Genomic DNA, 19,813 nt, shown 5'->3' on the forward strand with positions numbered 1-19,813 from the left:
GAGAAAAGCCATATGATTATATCAACATATTATTTATCAAATGTGGAAAACTGTTGTTAAAATCCAGTAGTCCTTCTGATAAAAGCTAAGGGAAAACATCTTAAACAAAGTAACAGAAAAACATAGAACACATAATAGGAACAGGCTAAAGTTATTCCCATCAAAATCAGGCTTAGGAAAGGGAAGGATACTATCACTACTCTTATCCCACACAGTTTAGGCCAGTTTAGCTAACTCAAACGATGAGAAAATGAAACAAGTGCTATGAACATCAGAAAGCAAAGGAGTCATTATTTGCAAATTATATTCTATGGGCAGAAAATTCTAACCAATGAAGTGACTAGGCACAAGTTAAAAATTAAAAATGGATAGATCACTGTATATATGGAAATTCTGTATACATAAAGCTGGAATTCATATCAGAGGGAAAATACATTATTCAATAACTGTTGTTGGGACAAGTGGCTATCCATTTGGAAGGAAAGAAAATAAAATCCCTGTCTTATCTAAAAATAAAATCCACATAGATCAAAGTGCTTAACATTAAAAATAAAACTACAGAAACAAAGCTTTGGGCAGTGGCAGTATTGTAGCCAATGAGGTTTATCCAAGGCACAATTATTGCTCATTGAAAACTACAGAAAAAATAGAAGAATATTTAATATTCTTATGTTGAAGAAGGTCTCTCTAACAAAACTCAGAAGTTTTTTTTTTAATGGACAGGCTTAACCAGTTAAGTTTTTAAAACTTCTGTAGAATCAGACTTCCAGCATTTCAGTTATGGTTCTGCCTTTAGTAACTGAGAGAACCCAGGCAAGTCACTTATCCCCCAATGCCTCAATTTTCTCATTTGTAAAAAGTAGTAACAATAATTCATACTTCATAATGTATAAATTAAATGAGATTGTCCATGTAAATCACAAAGAACAGTGTCTGGCATATTGTGAATGTTCAATGAAAGTTAGCTATTAGTGTTGTTACCATTATAACTTCTGAGAAAAATGACTGACAAAGTTAAACGATAAGTGACAGACTAGAACATAACATTTGTTACATAATGGAACAACACACAAATGTCTCTAACATACAAGGAACTTCCATAAGTCAAACCTCAAACAACCTGGTAGAAATATGAACAAATAATGTAAACAGGTAATTAATAGAAAAAATTCAAAAGGTCATGAACATGGGAAAAAGTTCATCTTCACTAATAGTAAAAGAATGAAATTAAAAGAACACTTAGATAGCATTATTATTGTTGTTATTATTAGTTTGTGTCTCAAATTGGTAATATGTGGTATTACTGAAGGTGTTGGTTGGACTGTAAATTAATCCATTTTTAGAGAGAAATTTGGCAATGCCTATTAAAATGTAAAAAACATACTCTTTGAGCAATGTCAATGCTAAAATACTATGCAGCAAAATAACAGTATTTCAGCATGTGTGCATTAGTCAAACTTTGAAAACAAAATAAATTATTATCAGTAAGAGAATGAGACATTCATTGAATGGAATCCTACCTAACCATTATAAAGAATGGAGTAACTTCTTATGAACCTTACCTTGGAAGATGTTTATGAAATGTTAAATGAAAAAAGCATGTTGTAGATTTCTGGCCAAGATGGAGGCATAGGTAGATACACTTTGCCTCCTCACACAACCAAAAGAAGAACAACAACAAATTTAGATACAAAAAATATCAGAACTTCCAGAAAATCAAACTGTATGGAAGTCCCACAACCAAGGAGTTAAAGAGGAAATATTCATCCAGACTAGTAGGAGGGGCAGAGATGGGCAGCCAGGACCAGAGAAAACTCATGGCAATGAGGTGGCTGGAAGACCAGGTGGTCCCACATCTGCATGAGGATAGACCGGGAGGAACAACTAGGGAGTGAGACAGACCACATAATGCAGGGTCCCAGTGTGGGGAAATAAAGCCTCAAAAGCTCTGACCAAAAGAACTTGTGGGGGTTGAGGTGGTGGGAGAAACTCCCAGCCTCACAGGAGAGTTTGTTGGAGAGACCCACAGGGTCCTAGAACATATACAAACCTACCTACCTGGGAATCAGCACCAGAAGGGCCCCATTTGCTTTTGGGTAGCAGGGGAAGTGACTGAAAGTCAGTGGAAAGCTGAGCAAGCAGCATTGTTCCCTCTCAGACCCCCTCTCCCACATACAGCACCACAATGCAGAGGCCTGGATTGCCCTGCTTGGTGAATACCTAAGGGTCCATCATTTACTATGTAACAGGCTCATCGAGACAAAAAAATATGGCCCTAATGAAAGAACAGATCAAAGCTGATAAAATACAAGTAAGCAAAGAAGAGATAGCCAACCTATCAGATGCACAGTTCAAAATACTGGTAATAAAGATTCTCACAGAAATGGTTGAGTATGGTTGCAAAACAGAGGAAAAAGTGAAGGCTATGAAAAGTGAAATAAAGGAAAATGTTCAGAGGACCAACAGTGAAGGGAAGGAAACTGGAACTCAAATCAGTGGTTTGGACAAGAGGGAAGAAAGAAACATTCAACCAAAACAGAATGAAGAAGGAAGAATTAAAAAAAAATGAGGAGAGGCTTTAAATGTTCCAATATCTGAATCATAGCTATGCCAGAAGGAGAAAAGGAAGCAAGGAATTGAAAACTTATTTGAAAATATAGTGAAGGAGAACTTCCCTAATCTGGCAAAGGAAAAAGACAGACAGTCCCAAAGAAGTTGGACCTAAAGAAACACACACCAAGGTACATCACAATTACATTACCCACGATTAATGATAAGGAGAGAATTTTAAAGGAAGCAAGAGAAAAGGAGACAGTTGCATACAAAGGAGTGCCCATCAGACTGTCACCTGATTTCTCAAAAGAAACCTTGCAGGCAAGAAGGGGTTGGAAAGAAGTGTTCCAAGTCATGGAAGGCAAGGACCTACACCCAAGATTCCTCTATTCAGCAAAACTATCATTTAGAATGGAAGGGAAGATCAAGTGCTTCCCAGATAAGGTCAAGTTAAAGGAGTTCATCATCACCAAGCCCTTATATGAAATGTTAAAGGGACTTATCTAAAAAATAGAAGATCAAAACTATGAACAGTAAAATGACAACAAACGCACAACTATCAACAACTGAATCTAAAAAAAAGACAAAAATAAAAACAAACAAACAACTAGAACAGGAACAGAATCACAGAAATGGAGATCACATGGAGGATTATCAGGTGGGAGGGGAGGGAGGAGAATGGGGGAAACGGTATAGGGAATAAGAAGCATACATGTTATGTACAAAATAGACAAGGGGAGGCTAAGAATAGTATGAAAAATGGAGAAGCCAAAGAACTTATATGAACAACCCATGGATGTGAACTAAGTTAGGGGAATGCTGGTGGGAGAGGGGGTACAGGGAGGAGGGGAATAAAGGGGAGAAAAAAATGGGACAACTGTAATAGCACAATCAATAACATATATTTAAAAAGAACATGTAGAACAACATATACATTATGATCTCATTTCTGTAAAAATTAAGAAGTATCTACATGTGATATAAATGTATGTATAAACCTTAAAAGGTCTGGTAGATAAGAAGCAAAATGTTCATAGCAGTTTTCTCTAAAGTGTGGGATTCATGTCCTCTTTCATTTGCTCATTCATTCATTCATTCATTCAGCAAATGTCTCTTGAGTGCTTACTAGATGCTAAGCACTGTTTGGGATGCTGTGGATACAATAATAAAATGGACAAAATTCCTACCATCATGCAACTTACATTCTCATACAGAGAGACAGACAATAAAGAAATAAATAGACAGTATTTTAGATGGTTATATGTTCTATGGAGAAAAATAAAGTAGAGAAGGGACGTGGGAAGGCAGTTTGTGATTTTATATAAGCTGGATAGAAAGTGTGGTGGGAACATTTCACTTTTTTTCAATTTATTGTTGTTTAGTAACAATGTTCTCACCTTTTTCCCTATTGCTCACCCTACCCCATCTCCCCCTACTCCCACCATCAATTCTCCCTATTGTCTGTGACCATGAGTCCTCTATTTGTGTTCCTTTGCTTGTCCCTTCCTCTTCAATTGTAGGATTAATGAGTGTTTTTCTTTCTAATTTAGTGGGTCATTATTTTGTATATTATAATCAAATAGTATGAAAAAGTAGAAATATTTTAACAGTGGAATTTCTGACCTGGGGATAGGGCATAAAATTTGAGACTAATTTATTTTTTTCTTCCCCCATCTTTGAAAAATGACCCCTAAATGTTCATCCCTGGCTGCAGAAAATAACCTACTGTGTGAAATTCTCAGTTTATCTTCCTCACTTGTTGGGCATATTACTGGCACATCTGCTGGTATGTCCTTTTTGTGCCCCCCCAACCCCCCCTCCCTGCCAAAGACTTGCCTTCTTAATTGTTTGCCTAAGGGCATTTAAAAATTGGTTTGCATTTCTGAGTACAAACCTATATGGAAATATGATAAAATGCAAACTGCTTATCTGCGTAGGGTTAATCCCATTAACTCCATAGACCCTTATTTTTTTAGTTCTGCCCATGAGAGAGTAAGGGACTCATGCTAAGGGACAGAAATTAAGAATTTCCATGGATATTGAAGTCAACCAAATTGATTGCAAGTTCTTGGACTTGGGACTAAGTTTAAAAATGTTTTTTTTAAATCCCTGTTTTGTGCAATGTCTGTGATGACTAAACTGGTGAACCCTTCTAGTCCCTACCGTGGCTGGTCCTGTTAGCCTCTGAAAAACTTTTAAGCAGTGTGGAGAGGAAGGGGGAACAATGATTTTTCATCTGCAGGCAGAATAAAGGAAGTATAGGCAGAACTGCCACAGAAATATGGCAGTTTAAAGTTAAACATGAGGTCTACATTCTGGATATCTGGTTTGGGATGTACAGGAACAACCACCTGATTTCCTCATTCTGGAATCACCTCTGATTGGTGCTGGGATTCGTTTCAGGAGTTAGTGGGAGCCTGATACATCTTCACAATGGAACTTACCAGAAGCTTCTTCAGGTGCTTCATTCTCTAGATGTTTCTACTAGTAACATCTCTTAACTTTCCCATTCCCTAGTTTTTTGATTGATAATGGCCAGAGCTGTCTGTGCTACTCTTACCATCTCTAGGAGGTTGAGGACGTATGAGAGAAAGGAAGATTTGTCTCCTGTGTAAGCAAAACTAAAGCTCTTTGGAATTATATTAGTAGCAACCCTTTTCTGGCAGAGGGTGTGTGGAGTGGCTACACACTGTGCCATTCTTTTTCCTCTTCAAGAGTCTCTTTGAAACTGTTATGACAGATATTATCCCCATTTTGAGCCTGTGCTCTGGTGAAAAGATAGTAGAAACTAGTCTTACAACTCCTGGTCAGGTGCTCATTGATTTAATCATAGCACAAGAGAGCCAGTTTTTTTAAAAAATGATCTTTTAATCGTATTTTTTCATTACCATTTAGTCCCCTTTGACCCTCTTGCCCCCACCAATTGCCACATTGTTGTCCATGTCCATGAGTCCTTTTTCCTTTTTGCTCAATCCCTCCCCCTAGTAGCTGTCAGCCTGCTCTCTATGAGTTTGTTTCTACTTTGCCTATCTGTTCAGTTTGTTCATTAGATTCCACATAAATGAAATCACATGGTAAATGTCTTTCTCTGACTGGCTTATTTCACTTAGCATAATCTTCTCCAGGTTCTTCCATACTGTTGCAGAGAGTAAAACTTCCTTCTTTTTTATAGGTCAAGTAGTATTCCATTATGTAAATGTCCCATAGTTGTTTTTTTTGGGGGGGTCTCCATTACCTTTTATTCACATGTGTTTATTAGCAGCTTATGGGTTCACTATTCATAATTAGTGTATTGTTCACCTGATATTAAATCACACTACTAAAAAATGAGGAGCAATACATTGCCTTAGTTAATTCATGTTTCCCTAAATACTGTGAACCTCCCTTTCCTGTCCCCAAGAAATTACCCTCATGTCTAAATTCAGAGCTCTCTTTTAACCCCTTGCGATCCACATCCACTGTATTGGACTACAGCTACCATTGTGCAACGGTAAACGTGCAACACTCTTCCGTGATCCGATGGGATATCTAACCAATCCAATGCCAGAACTCTCATTCTGTGACCTATTGATTCCGGGTAGAGGCGGGACTCTCAGTTGCTAGGTTATACCCTTCCCGGAAGTGGTTGCGGACCGCTGCGGGGCAACACCCCGGCGTCCCTGGAAGCGGGAAAGCTGGGAATCCCGGGTGGTGCTGGGGAAGCTGCGCAGACCCGGGAACCCTCGCCCAGAACTTTCCGGGGTGAGGGACAGGTGAGGACATCCTTGAGGGAGGGCTTGGGTGGTGAGGAAAGGAGGGAAGCGGGGGAGTCGAGGCACTCATCGTGTGCCAACGAGCGGGATGTGCACGAGCGTGGGCGAGAACTGAAGAAAGAAGTGAAAAAGTAACGGCCAGACTAGTGTGCATCCATCCAGAATCTCTCCGAGTGGCGAAAGGGACCCTAGGCCGATTGCTGGCCAGGCAGCGATTTCACCTAGAGGTTCAGTTCTATCTATTTAATGGTGACTCCCCACACTAGCTCCATCCAGACTCCTGAGGTCAGTCCCGCTTGCTGATCATCCCCAACTGCACCTTCCCTAACCTTCCTGATCCTCCAGCTCTGTTCCTCCTCTTATAGTTCATGTTTCAGTGAAGGACTTCATTCACTTAGCCAAATCTGCACCTGAACTTCATCTAATGTATGCAGCAAACATACTTGCTGGGTATTTCCAGCAGTCTAGGCCGTATGCCAGGTGAGGCTGTTGGGCAGGGTGTAAAAATGAAAAGGTAACAGGGAACAGGATACTGGCTTAAGTGCTCTGATTTCCCACCTCTCCTTCCCTCACTTGCTGTAGACATCACGCCCTGTTATTCTCCTAATATCCATGATAAGCCCTTCCTTTCTATTCTCACAGCCACTAATTTCATAATTTCTTGCCTATGCCTTCAGGATAATTTTTTAAGTGGTCCCTCTGCCTCCGTTCTTGCCCTCCTCTGATTAGTTCTTACACAGCCGTCATGAAATCCTGCAACAACTCCCCATCCTGTACACGATACAGCGCTTTATAATGTGCTCCTTGCCTTCCATTGTAGATGAAGGCCACCTTCTCTCTCTCCTCTGCCACCTTCTGGTTGTCCCTTGCACTCTGGTCGTGTCAGAGTGGTTAGATCTGACTTTGGAGTCACATAGATGTGGCTGTATGCATGTTTTGCTGTGTCATTTACTAGCTGTGAGACTTTGGACAATGTGTTTCTAAACTTTATGAGACTCAGTTTCTTTATTTGAAAAATGGGGATAACAATCTACCTAGCTAAGAGGATAAGATGAGGTGATGTATATAAAGCATTAGTATAGTTTGAGGAACAGAGGAAGTGTTCAGGGAGTGTCAGCTTTTGTTGTAATGAATTCTCTGTACTCACTGTATTCTTTTTCTTCTTTGCCTTGTGCATGCTGTTTGTTCTGCCTTAAATTCCCTTACTCCCTTATCCTGGTGCACTCCTGCATATCCTTCAAGAACCATTTCAATGGTCCTCTTATCTGTAATGCTTTCCCTCCTCTTGCAAAATAAGGTTAGTTGCTCTTACTTTTGTGTCCCATTGTATTTTGTTACTTCCCTTAATGTGGTTAACATATTATACAGTCATGTGTTTGTGTGTTTGGCTTCCCAGCTAGGCTACGCTGAGTTCAAGCCCATGTGTAGTCAGGTTTGCAGCCCTAATAGTGAGCACAGTGCCTGCCTGTGGTTGGTGTTCAATAACTGGCTACGGAGTGTGTGAATGGCCTTAACTTATATGCCTGCATACCGGATCTGTCTTCTGGAACAATGCAAAAATAAGCCCTTTAAGAATGTGATTGTAGCCCTGGCTGCTGTGGCTCAGTTGATTGGGCGTTGTCCCACAAACTGAAGGGTTGCTGGTTCGATTCCCAGTAGGGCACATGCCTAGGTTGCAGGTTAGGTCCCCAGTTGGGGCGCATACAGAAGGCAGCTGACCGATGTTTCTCACATCGATGTTTCTCTCCCCCCCTTCCCCTCTCACAAATCAAAAAATAAAACAATAAAATATTTTTAGAAGAATGAATAATAATAACAACTGACATTTATTTAGATCTTACTATGTTAACTATTTTACATGTATTGAATCATATAATTCACAACTCTTTGAAATAGGTATTGTTATTATCCACATTTTACAGATGAGGAAACACGCATCCTACTCAGCTGGTAGTTGTAGAGCTCAGATTAAATCCAAGAATGTTCTAAAACCTGTGCTTATTGCCACTACATAATCAACTATCTTCTGCTTTCTCCCCAAGGCCTTCTATGGTAAATTTTTTTCCTGAGTTGAACTTTCTTTATAATTGTTCAAGCAGGGAGGACAAAATAATATGCAGGGATCCCTAATCGTGCATATGAGTGTATATGCTTTGTTCGTGTTCTGATGTCCAAAACTTTTTGGCTATGCTGACAAATCAGACAGCATTCTAGGAAGGTTACCACAATGTTGAGGGATTGGGGAACAATGGCATGTATTGAATGGAAAGGAATACTTAGCTTGGAGTAGATAAGCCTTGGGTGCTCTCTTTAAGTCCAGAGGGAAGAATAGGCAAATGGGAGGAAGTTTCTTAGAAACAGATTTTTGGCTTAATATGGGAAAGACCTTTTCATAGTTAATAATTATCTAACTGTGGAATTGGCAGTAACATCAGTTTAACATGTATTGTGTACTAGGGACTATGCTGGGTACTTTATAAGAAGTACCTCATTTCATCCTCAAATAACTTTTTGATGTAGATTATCATGATTGTTTCCATTATACACATGTGGTTATTGAAACCTTGAGAGGTGAAGGACCTTGCCTAATTTGTCTAAGGTCATGCAGCTGGTAAGCAAGAGAGCTGGGATTTGAATTCAGGTATTTCTGGCCCCAAAGCTGGTATTTCAGCCACTGTACTGTGTGGCCCGTAATGCATAGAGAGGAAAAATATGGCGTGGGAGGGGTAGTTAGACCAAAGTTCTTACAGGGTTGTTTTTTTTTTTTTGACTCTTGAGATTTTTTGGTTCTATGCTAATGGTGTATAACAGAGACAGAGCTCCTACAGTTTATATACCTTATTTTGTGCTTGGTCAGAAAATGCAGAGGGTGGAGGAGCCGTGGTCCTCATAAGTTTGTGGTTTAAGAAGAGAGGTGGAACACATTTCCATGAAAAAAGTAATATTAGGAGTAATATGCTTATGAACATATGAAAACTGTGTTCTTACTGCTGAGGAGGTTATGAGTTGATGGGAGGGGCTGAGGTTAGCCAAGGAAGGCTTCCTGGAGGAGGTGTATGAGCCACTTTTTAAAAAATTTATTTTTGGCTAGATTCTGGGATTGGCAGGAGATGGATAAGTGCAATTGGATGACCCCTCCCCTATAATTGTTGTGGCTCATACAAGGTTTCAGGCCTGGTGGCAAATAAGACTCATCAGATTTCAACTGATCTGTTGGTAAGTGCTACACAGAGTATGATTTTTTTTTTTTTTAAAGATTTTATTTATTTATTTTTAGAGAGGGAAGGGAGGAAGATAGAGAGAGAGAGAAACATCAATGTGCGGTTGCTGGGGGTTATGGCCTGCAACCCAGGCATGTACCCTGGCTGGGAATCGAACCTGCGACACTTTGGTTCCCAGCCCGCGCTCAATCCACTGAGCTACACCAGCCAGGGCTAGAGTATGATTTTTTAAAAAATATTTTATTTCTTAATTTTTAGAGAGGGTAAGGGAGGGAGAAAGAAAGTGATCGAAACAATGCACGGTTGCCTCTTGTGCATCCCCCACTGGGTGGGTACCTGGCCTGTAATTTAGGCATGTGCCCTAGACTGGGAATTGAACCGGCAACCCTTTGGTTTGCAGGCTGGCACTCAATCCATTGAGCCACACCAGCCAGGGCTACATGGAGTATAATATTGATAGTTCTGAAGACATGTCTAGGGTACTCTGAGTGTCTAGTGATGTCCCTCACAATCTCAGCCTTGGAAAGAAATGTTAGGACACATGACATGTATTTGCAATAGCAGATCTCAGGGCTGCTTTCTTAGATATCTCATCTTCTCTGTTACCACTCTAGCCAAGTTATCATTATCTGTCTCAGACTAGCTCATGGTTTCCCACTTTAATGTCTGTGAAGCAACTCTGATTTTCTTGCTTCCAATCTGGCTTCCATTCCAGTCTGTATTCCCAATGGCTGCCAGAGAGATCTTTTCAAAATGTCTATCTAACAAAAACTCTTTCCCAGCTTAAAAAATTTTTTTTTTTACAAAGGCCAACTTCTCAGTATGGCCTGGCTTCCACCCACCTCCTCAGCATCATCTCCAGCCATGTTTGGTGTTATTTCTTGTTGAAGGGCCTTTGCACATGCTGCTGCTTCTGTTAGAACACCTGTTCCTCTGTTTTTGTCTAGTGAATACTTCCTTGTCCTTCACTTCTCAGCATAGGCTTTATTTAAGTCAGGCTTATTTCTTCCAGAGTTCTTAACTAATTTATAGTTATACATTGATCTGTGACTTTTTGATTGGTTTGTCACCCTTTTCCACTACACTGTAGCTCCAGGGGAGTAGCAGCTGAATTGGTTTTTATCACCATTGCATCTTTAGTGCCCAGCAATAAATAAGCTTAGCTCAATAAATAGTTCTTGAGTAAATAAATGATCTCTAGTAGCCATTAAATAAATATGGTTTCTCTTCCCACTACCTCCCTCATTCTACAGTTCCTATTCTTTTGGCCCTGTCCTTACCCACATCTTTTCTGAAGCCAGGCAAGGTGAGGAAAGAAGGTAGAATACAGTCCACCCCTATTTTAATTTTTTTCCGGCACAAGGTTTGCTTGACACTGGAGTGATCCATGAATTCAGATTATCCGGAGTCTTTCTGACCTTTAAATAGTTATATATAGATAGCTATCTATATAGCTAATTAGACTCTTTGCCAACAAGGACAGAGATTTACCTGCCCATGCTTTCTAGAAGTGTGATGTGTCTAGGATTGGGCTATTCTTCTCTAATGCAGAACTTCTCAAATTCTCTGAGATAACTGATACAATGCCTGGTACAGATCACTGCCTATTGTATTGAATAGTGTCCAGTCTGATGTTCAGTCTACTGTTGATCCTTCCCTCCCAGGGATCCTTCCCCTTCCCTCTCTTCTCCAAATCAGAGGATTAAAGACTCCTTAAGCCATGTCTCCTGCCCTTGTTCCCAGTGCTTTTCGGCTCTGCTTTCAGGGTCAGTGGCCCTACCCATCTCTGACTGTGTGCAGAGGCTGAAGCATTATGTTCACAGGGCGTTAACAGGTTCTGATGGTAAGGCCAGATTCCCACTTGGTCTTATGTACTGCAGAGAAGAATGCTTCTTCCTTTAGCATTTCTTCCTGAGGTGCTGCCCCAGGTTACTGCTTGGAGATATCATGGTGGGAATAAGAGGTGGCAGAGCCTTGCTCCCTTGGGTCCAGAGGACTGACAAAGGGAACCATTTCTTGTGAGTCTTAAGGCAAGACACATCCCTTGCCCATCTCTCAGCTGTCAGAGTGCAGAGCAGGCCTCGGTAATGATCCCTCATAGATCCCATGCCTTTTATCAGGGTCCCTCTCTAGAAATCTTGGGACAGATTCAGACTGACCAGATCCGGTCCTGTCCTGAGCACTCATTGCAGGCCACATTCTGATCTTTTGATGACAGGGTCTTTCTGCTTTCAGAGAACTGTGTCATGCCTGCTGCTACAGGTAGGACAGTGACAGCTTCCTAAAGAGGTTGTTGCTACAGGAGAGGCCAGGACCTGCTCCTCCATACTCCTGTTGGTCACATGGTGTGGCTGACACCTCCTCAGATGGGGGACACACTTAGAGTAGTGGCCACAGCAGCCACTTTACAGGGTGACTTGTCTCTGTGTCATGGGGCTCCAGCATGGGAGCTGCCGTAGGGGAGGATCAGTGTGACCTTGGGGTCCTGAGGTAGTACAGGAGTAGGGATGGGAAAGGGGGAGCAATTCTGGAAGCGTACCAGATTGTCAGTTGAAGAATTTGGCACCATCCTGTCCCTGAAGCTGGAAACCTTGGATTCAAGTTGGATTCCTTTCCACTCTTTCCCCTCATGTCCTAGTTCAATTACATCAAAGCATCCCTTGCATCTGTCCCTTCTTCTCCATTCCCACTGCTTCTGGCCTAGTTTAAGCCCTCTTAGTGGTTTTCCTGATACCAGGCTCATTTCTCTAATCTAGCTGTGCCACTCCTGCCAGAGTTCTCATTCTAAGAAAAGGCCACTGTGTGTCACTTTCTTTCAACAAAACTGGCAATGACGCCCCCCTGCCCCTGTACTGCAGGGCAGAGTCAAGGATCTTGAGCATGGACCAGACCCTAACCTGGCTTTTCACCCCAGCCCCTGCCCTGGGTGCTGGTGTCCAGCACTGAGAGCATCTATCTGCACGTGATGTTCTCTCTGCTTAGAATAGCTCTGTCTACTGTCAGACCTCTTGTTAGCCTTTGGTACCCAGCTCCTTGATAAAGCCTTTCTTCATCCTTTCAGTGGGAATGTGTTATTACTTCTCTCTCAGTACTCTCAGAGCAGGATGTGTTTTTCTCTTTTGCCTAGTACTACTATTGAGGTTCTATATGCCACCTCCACCAGAGTGTAAGCTCCCTGAGGGCATTGTTATAGTAAATAGGGACATGCAAATAGGGCTATGTGCTGAGACACTGACCACACTAGGGCCATATTGGTATATGGTGGAGGGGCGATGTGCTGTTAGTTATTTTGGTCACTAGGGTTTTGTAGCTATGGGTCCAGGTCTCCATTTGAGGGATAGGAAGTCAATCTCTTGAGAGAGTTGGATTTGCAGATCTCCTGTGGTCCACCGAGTCTTCTGCAAGCCTTTGGGACTTTGGGAGATGTGTTTCAGGGAACTTTCCCAGGCACGGAGCCATAAGATGTGAGTGCTTCCTAGCATCTGGAAAATTCCCAGCAAAATTGATTTGAAGGGTCAGCTCCAACTTTTTCTCTTCTCAGATGACTCACTGATTTTCTCTTTGGGTGGGGGTCTCTGGTATCTAGGCATTTGAGCCCAGACCAATCATGGCCGGAAGACCTGTCCGCATAGGAGACCAGCTGGTTCTAGAGGAAGATTATGATGAAACCTACATCCCCAGTGAGCAAGGTGAGAGGCCTGGGGTGGATTGTCATTGTTCTTTGAGGGCAGGAATTATCTCTGATTTATTTTTGTTTTCTGATGAAAAGATGGTATATGTACAAGGTTGCTCAGTATATTTGGGTTAGATAAGCATCGGCAAACTGTAGCCCATGGGCCTAATCTGGCCTGTTGCTTGTTTTTGTAAATAAAGTTTTATTTACAAAACAGCCATACTTGTTTGTTCACGTATTAGCTATGGCTGTTTTCATGCTGCAAGGGCAATATTGAGTAGTTGTGACAGAAACCATATGACTGACCCACAAAGCCTAAAATATTTACAGAAAAAGTGCGCTGATCTTGGATTAGACCAATGATTCATTTTTTTTAGATTTTATTTATTATTTTTAGAGAAAGGGGAAGAGGGGGAGAGAAACATTGATGTGTGAGAGAATCATCAATTGGTTGCCTCTTGCACACTCCCAACTGGGTACCTGGCCCACAATCCAGACCTGTGCCCTGACCGGGAATCGAGCCAGTGACTTTTTGGTTTGCGGGATGATGCCCAACCCACTGAGCCACACCAGTCAGGTCTAGGCCAATAGCTAGTTTTAATGAAAATATGGTAGGGAATTTTACAAAATATATTGTGTACTGAGGCCAGGGGAAACCCAATTTCTTAAGAACAGACTACAGTGTTTTTTTTTTTTTAAACAACTGCAATAATATTAATAGCAATAATAACAATATTTATTCAGAACTACTCTGTGTTATCCTCTGTAGTAAGAACTCTACATGTATTTCCATTTCAGTCCTCATAGTAATTAAATCATGAGTTAGGTACTTTATTATCCTCATTTTACAGATGAGGGAACTAAGGCACGGAAAGGTTAAGTAACTTCCCTGCAGTCACACATTTCTAAGTGGTACAGCTAGGATCTATACCCAGGTACTCTTACTAAAGGGCCTACACTTTGAAGCACTATGACATTTTGGGGGGGGTGAAGATTCCTTTGAAATTCTCATGAGTTATGGACCTGGACACACAAATTTTGCTTATGATTCAGATGGTTTGAGGACCTGCTGGCAGGGGGAAAGAACTCTTGCACCCTCAGGAATCCATGGATCTCACATGAAACCCTGGACTTTGCTTATAGCATACATTTTTTGTTGTTTGCCATGTAGAAATTTTTCATTTTCATGTTAAGTGTACATGTGTCAGTCTATTCTCATACAGCCTCTGAATTTTGTATCACAGTTAGAAGAGCCTTCCCTACTCCCAGGATAAACACTTACGTTTTCCTCTAGGTTTGTTCCCACACCATTGATGGAATAGTTCATCTTTCCCCCACTGGGTGCTGCCTGTGTGTATTTGGATCTACTTTCTCCTCTCTTCCATTGGACTATCTGTTCATAGCCAGTATGGTACTGTCAGCTACTGGGGCTCAATAATAAATTCTCATATCTAGTAGGGTTGAAATGCCCTCCTTGCTTTTTTTCCTCAAAGTTTTCTTGGTTATCTTGTTTATTTTATCTCCCTGTAATCTTCAGAATCACCTTATCCAGTTCTGGGAACTGTATGTGGGAACTGTTAGTATCTCAGGAAAATTGTGTTCAACTTATGAATGAACCTAGAAAGGAGTAACATCTTTATGAAGTTAAGCCTTCCTAGCTAAGAACATTGTATTCCTTTCCATTTGTGTCTTTTTCTGTTTCTCAGGAGTGACTTAAATTTTTCTTCATACAAGTTTTAGGACATTTCTTGCTCATTTTATTTCTTAAATATTTTTTCTTAAAATTTTTTTAAATTACAGTTTACACTCTGTATTTATTCTGCAGTAGTTTCAGATGTACAGCAAAGTGGTTAGACAGTCGTGCACTCTGCAGAGCGGCCCCCCACTGCTGCAAGTGCCCACCTGGCTCCCCACACAGTTACCACAGTACTGTTGACTGGATTTCCTGTGCTGTAATCTCCATCTCTGTGACTCTTTGGTAATGATCAGTTTGTACTGCTTCATCCTTTGTAAATGAATTCTAATGTTTTTCTAAGGATCTTAATAAAAACTCTCTTTTGCCTAGTCCAAGTTTACACCTCCTAAGCTCTAGCCACCATTTTCTCTTCCTAGAGTCTGAGTAGCTTACTAATTAGAATCCCTGCTTATACTGTCCCCTTTTTCCTGTCTGTTCTACTTAGCACAGAGTGTTTTTTTTAAGTGTAAAGTGGATCATATCAACTATTAAATCTTCTGATTTATAAATATCTTATGATAATCCTGATTATTAAAGTCTTCCATGGAACTCAGCATAGCACCCTTCGTGGGGTGTGTAGAGCTCTGCATGACCTGGCCCTGCCACCTGGCAGACTCACCAGGTACCACTGTCTGCCTCTTCCAGTCGTGTGTCCTTTCTGGCAGTCCCCTGGTGGGCCAAGCTGCTTCTTGCCACAGGCCTTTTGAACCTACTCTTCTTCTGCTTGAGTGCTCTTTCCCCTGAGCTCTGCGGGGTTCCTTTCCACCTCCAGGTCTCAGTTGTCACCATTCTGAGATGTTTGCCTTGACCCTTCTGACTCAGTGCCTTCCACCTCAACGTCTTCTATCTCATACCACATTTACTTCCTTCATTACGTCTATCAGAAGCTTTAATTCTCTGTATAATTATCTGTTCACTTCTTTTTTTAAAAAAAGATTTTATTTATTTTATTTTTAGACAGGGAAAGTGAGGGAGAAAGAGAGGGAGAGAAACATCTATGTGTGGTTGCTTCTTGTGCACCCTCTACTGGGGACCTGGCTGGCAACCCAAGCATGTACCCTGACTGGGAATCGAACCAGTGACCCTTTTGTTCTCAGGCTGGCGCTCAATCCACGGAGCCACACCAGCCAGGGCTCTGTTCACTTTTTTACTGGTTGTTTCCTCTGCTAGGATACAAGTTTCCCATGGGCAGAGACCATTTCTCTCTCGTTTATGGCACATGGTGATTGGTACATAGGAAGCAGTCAAAAACTGGTTGTGAAATCAATGAATAAATTAGTCCCTGGCTAACCAAATTCCAGCTGGTCCTTTGAAAAAGTGCTTTTGTTTCCTAGTCCCCAGGTATGTCATCTTCCAAACTCTCCACTGAGGTGACTCATATTGGTGATGGCTCAGGCACTGATGACCCTTGAGAAATTATTTTGTTATTCCTGGGGGCTCTGATGACATATTCCAATGCCTATCTTACATATCTTTTTCTTCTAGGTGAGATAGCTCTTAGTACATGTATCTCCCCTTTTGCTCCAGATCTCTGGGAAAAGAGCATTTCTAAATTCTCGATTCCAAAAGAGTACACAAAGTGTTAGAGTTCATCAGATACAGCCAAACTGAAAGGAAACTCTCTTAGTGGAAGAGAGGATTGAGTGAGTGGGGAAGAAGGCTTCCTGAGTATCATCCTGCTTTCTCAGCTCAGATATCTGCTGGCCCACTAAAATGTCACCGTTTACTCTCTGCTCCAGTGGCACTCAGTCACATCTCTCACACAGCACCTGTCACCTGGTTTGTACTTTAATCGTATGTTGGTAAGGTCCCCAAGGGGCTTAAGTGTTTTTGTAGTTTTTCAAACATGTAGGTTGATTAAGGAGTACTTGCACTGAGATTTTGCGAATCTTGGGAGAGCTTGTGTCCTGGTATGGCTGCCCTCAGTCAGGGTGGTTCTAGCTGTGGCTGTTGGGATTCTTCCCGAGGCACCTACCACACTGAAGTTTTGGTCTTATTTTTTTTTGCCTTTGTTATCTTGGCTTCAGATTATATTCTTGGAGTATGGCCATAGCATGTCTTGATTCAGCTGTGCCATTTATAACTGTAATTTAACAAAATTATATATTTATTATATAGGACTAATACCCCCTCACTAAAGAAAATTTGGAAAGTAAAGGCAGAGTAGAAAAGTTGTGGGGAAAAAAACCCCGTTTTTCCTTTACTCTTAACTCAGCGCTTATGCCACCAGATGTGCGGTCTTTTCCCCCTATACCAACCAATTTTCTGACATCAGCCAGATGTCCTACAAGTTCAGTTCTGACACTATTTACGTGGAGTTAGCATCACATCCCACAAGTTAAAGGCTCAGTCCAGCAAGACTGCCCCCACTCCAGGTGCTCATGGAAAATCCCAGGTTGTCCTTGGTACTTCTGATCAGTCTGCTGTATACCAGAGTTCCCACGACCCTATCCTCAGGTTTGATAATTTACTAGAACAAGTCACAGAATTCAGGTAAACACTTATATTTACCAGTTTATTATATAATAAAGGATATGGATGAACAGCCAGATGAAGAGATACATAGGATGAGGTCTGAGAGAGTCCCAAGTATAGGAGCTTCTGTCCCCATGGAGTTGGAGTACACCACCCTACTGGCATATGAGTGTGTTCACCAGCCTGAAAGCTCTAAGAACCCCATACTTTAGGGATTTTGTGGAGACTTCACCATGCAGACATGATCCATTAACTAATTTTCCAGTCACTCTCCCCATCCAAAGAATGGGGGTTGAACTTAAAAGTTCCCAACTTCTAATCATAGCTTAATCTTTCTGGTGACGAGCCCCATCAGGAGCCATCTGAGAACCCACCCAGAGTCACCTCATTGGAACAAAAATGCTTTTATTTCTTGGGAAATTACAAGGGTTTTAGAAGTTGTATTTCAGGAACTGGGGTCAAAGACCAAATATTAATAGGAACTGGGAGCAGAAACTTATATTTACATTTCTTATTATTTCACAGATTGATTGTAATTTCTTTTTCTTTCTTTTTTTTTTTAAGATTTTTAAAAAGATTTTATTTATTTATTTTCAGAGAGGGAAGGGAGGGAGAGAGAGAGAGAGAGAGAGAGAAACATCAATGTGTGGTTGCTGGGGGGTTGTGGCCTGCAACCCAGGCATGTGCCCTGACTGGGAATTGAACCTGCGATGCTTTCGTTCGCAGCCTGCGCTCAATCCACTGAGCTACGCCAGCCAGGTTGATTGTAATTTTTTTTCTTTTCATGCACTTCTCCACCTCTCTTACTTTTCTACCCTTCTGCCTCTCCTTGCAGAGATTCTTGAATTTGCCAGAGAGATAGGTATTGATCCCATCAAGGAACCGGAACTGATGTGGCTGGCACGGGAGGGCATTGTGGCCCCACTGCCTGTGGAGTGGAAACCTTGGTAAGTCAGCATGGGTATGACCCATGGGCTTGGCCTGCCAGAGGCAGGGGGAGGCTGACACTGGAGATGTTTCGAACAGTCTGGCCTGCACAGGGTTGGTGACGGCAATAGGCCGTTGTTCTGCTGGGCTCGCTGATGCTCTGGGCCTGAGCATGGGCTGATGTGATGGCCTCCATGAAGGGTTCGGCACTTATACCTGGGGTCCCAGGAGCTGCTGCCCTGGGTCAGGTCCTCTAGCACCAGCGTCTGTTTTGGATACACTCACAAGGTGTCTGTGTAGACTGATATTGAGACCTCGTCAGCATGTCCACAACGGATCCTGGTGCTAAAGAGGTTTGTGATGAGGCCACAGACTGGCAGGGTTTCAGCTCCCTTGGCAACCCATCCCTGACTTTGAGTAATGTCTTCATGAATAGGTACACATTCGTGGATTTGTTCATATTTTCAGGTTTAGCTCCAGTTTTGGATTGTGAGGAACAGAGAGTCACTCAGGTTATCTCAGGGAAGCAGGTTGATGGCAAGGAAACAGACTGACTGAGGTGGGGAAGCTGAAAGGAGGTGTGACTGTCTCCCTTCTGAGGGTTGATCCTCTCCACCTCTTGCTGACTCTGTTTCCTCTGTTTTGCATATCTTCTCTGTTCTCATCACTGTACAGAGTTCTCTTTCCAAGCCGACTCCCTAAAGTGAGTGCCATGACTTTACTTCCTACTGAAGCATGGGACTTCCCTGTGCTTGTCCTACACTCATCCCTAGATGTCTTAGGGGTCTCTCTTGTCCTGGTATTGTGAACTTTTTGTGTGCTAGGTATAATTATTCCATTCTTATCCATCCACTTAATGTGTTGGCCACACTTTAAAATGACTGCAGTTGTAGCCTTACTCTTCTCTGTTGAAGAACTTGAACCCTTTTAGCTTCTCACTTGGTGTCTCCTGTTTTGATCTTTTTAGTTGCCTTCCCTTGGACCTTCTCCAGTTTTGTAATACCTTTGTTTGTAGTAAATCCATCCACAGTACACACAGTGTTCTAGGTGCTGAGGACTCCTGTTGTGTTTGTAAGAGAATGGTTTCTATTTTGTTTCTGATATCCACCCTGATGATCAGATTTGCCTTATCGAATAATCTCTGTCTTCTTTATCTCTGTTTTTAACTTTAAATATATCTGTGTTGTTTTGCTTTTGGATATGTTATTTTTTTAATTAAAAGCCACATGAGAAGTATGATCAGTATAATAATACCTTAATTTACACATACTCAATAAATTGCTGCAGTGACATTAAAAAAAGTGTAAAGAGGATATACAGATGGCTAATACATATTTGAAGATGCTCAATATCACTAATCATCAGAGAAATGCAAAATACAACCACAATGAGATACCATCCCACACCTGGCAGAATGGCTATCATCAATAAATCAAGAAACAACAAGTGCTGGTGAGGATGTGGAGAAAGAAGAACC

At 41.6% G+C, this 19,813-nt stretch overlaps 1 protein-coding gene and 1 pseudogene across 10 annotated transcripts in view; both read left to right on the forward strand.

The window, feature by feature from the left end:
• Positions 1-567: 567 nt before the first annotated feature.
• On the forward strand, positions 568-679 carry LOC123820057 (annotated as a pseudogene).
• Positions 680-6,176: 5,497 nt separating this feature from the next.
• The window catches only part of CEP164 (centrosomal protein 164), a 76,821-nt gene continuing 63,184 nt past the window's right edge, over positions 6,177-19,813 (forward strand). For 9 of the 10 annotated variants that reach the window (XR_006785604.1, XM_045838248.1, XM_045838315.1 and 6 more), the window contains exons 1-3: positions 6,201-6,305; positions 13,113-13,215; positions 18,245-18,356. Coding sequence is in view for 9 of the 10 variants with exons in the window: in XM_045838248.1 (XP_045694204.1) it covers positions 13,134-13,215; positions 18,245-18,356 (194 nt within the window). In the remaining variant the exon portion in view is untranslated. Of the gene's footprint in view, positions 6,306-13,112; positions 13,216-18,244; positions 18,357-19,813 lie in introns of all 10 variants that reach the window. The other variant, XM_045838242.1, reaches the window with a different exon arrangement.

The sequence above is a fragment of the Phyllostomus hastatus genome, unplaced genomic scaffold (genome assembly GCF_019186645.2).
Source record: "Phyllostomus hastatus isolate PE091 unplaced genomic scaffold, TTU_PhHast_1.1 phas_contig_113, whole genome shotgun sequence".
Lineage (NCBI taxonomy): Eukaryota > Metazoa > Chordata > Mammalia > Chiroptera > Phyllostomidae > Phyllostomus > Phyllostomus hastatus.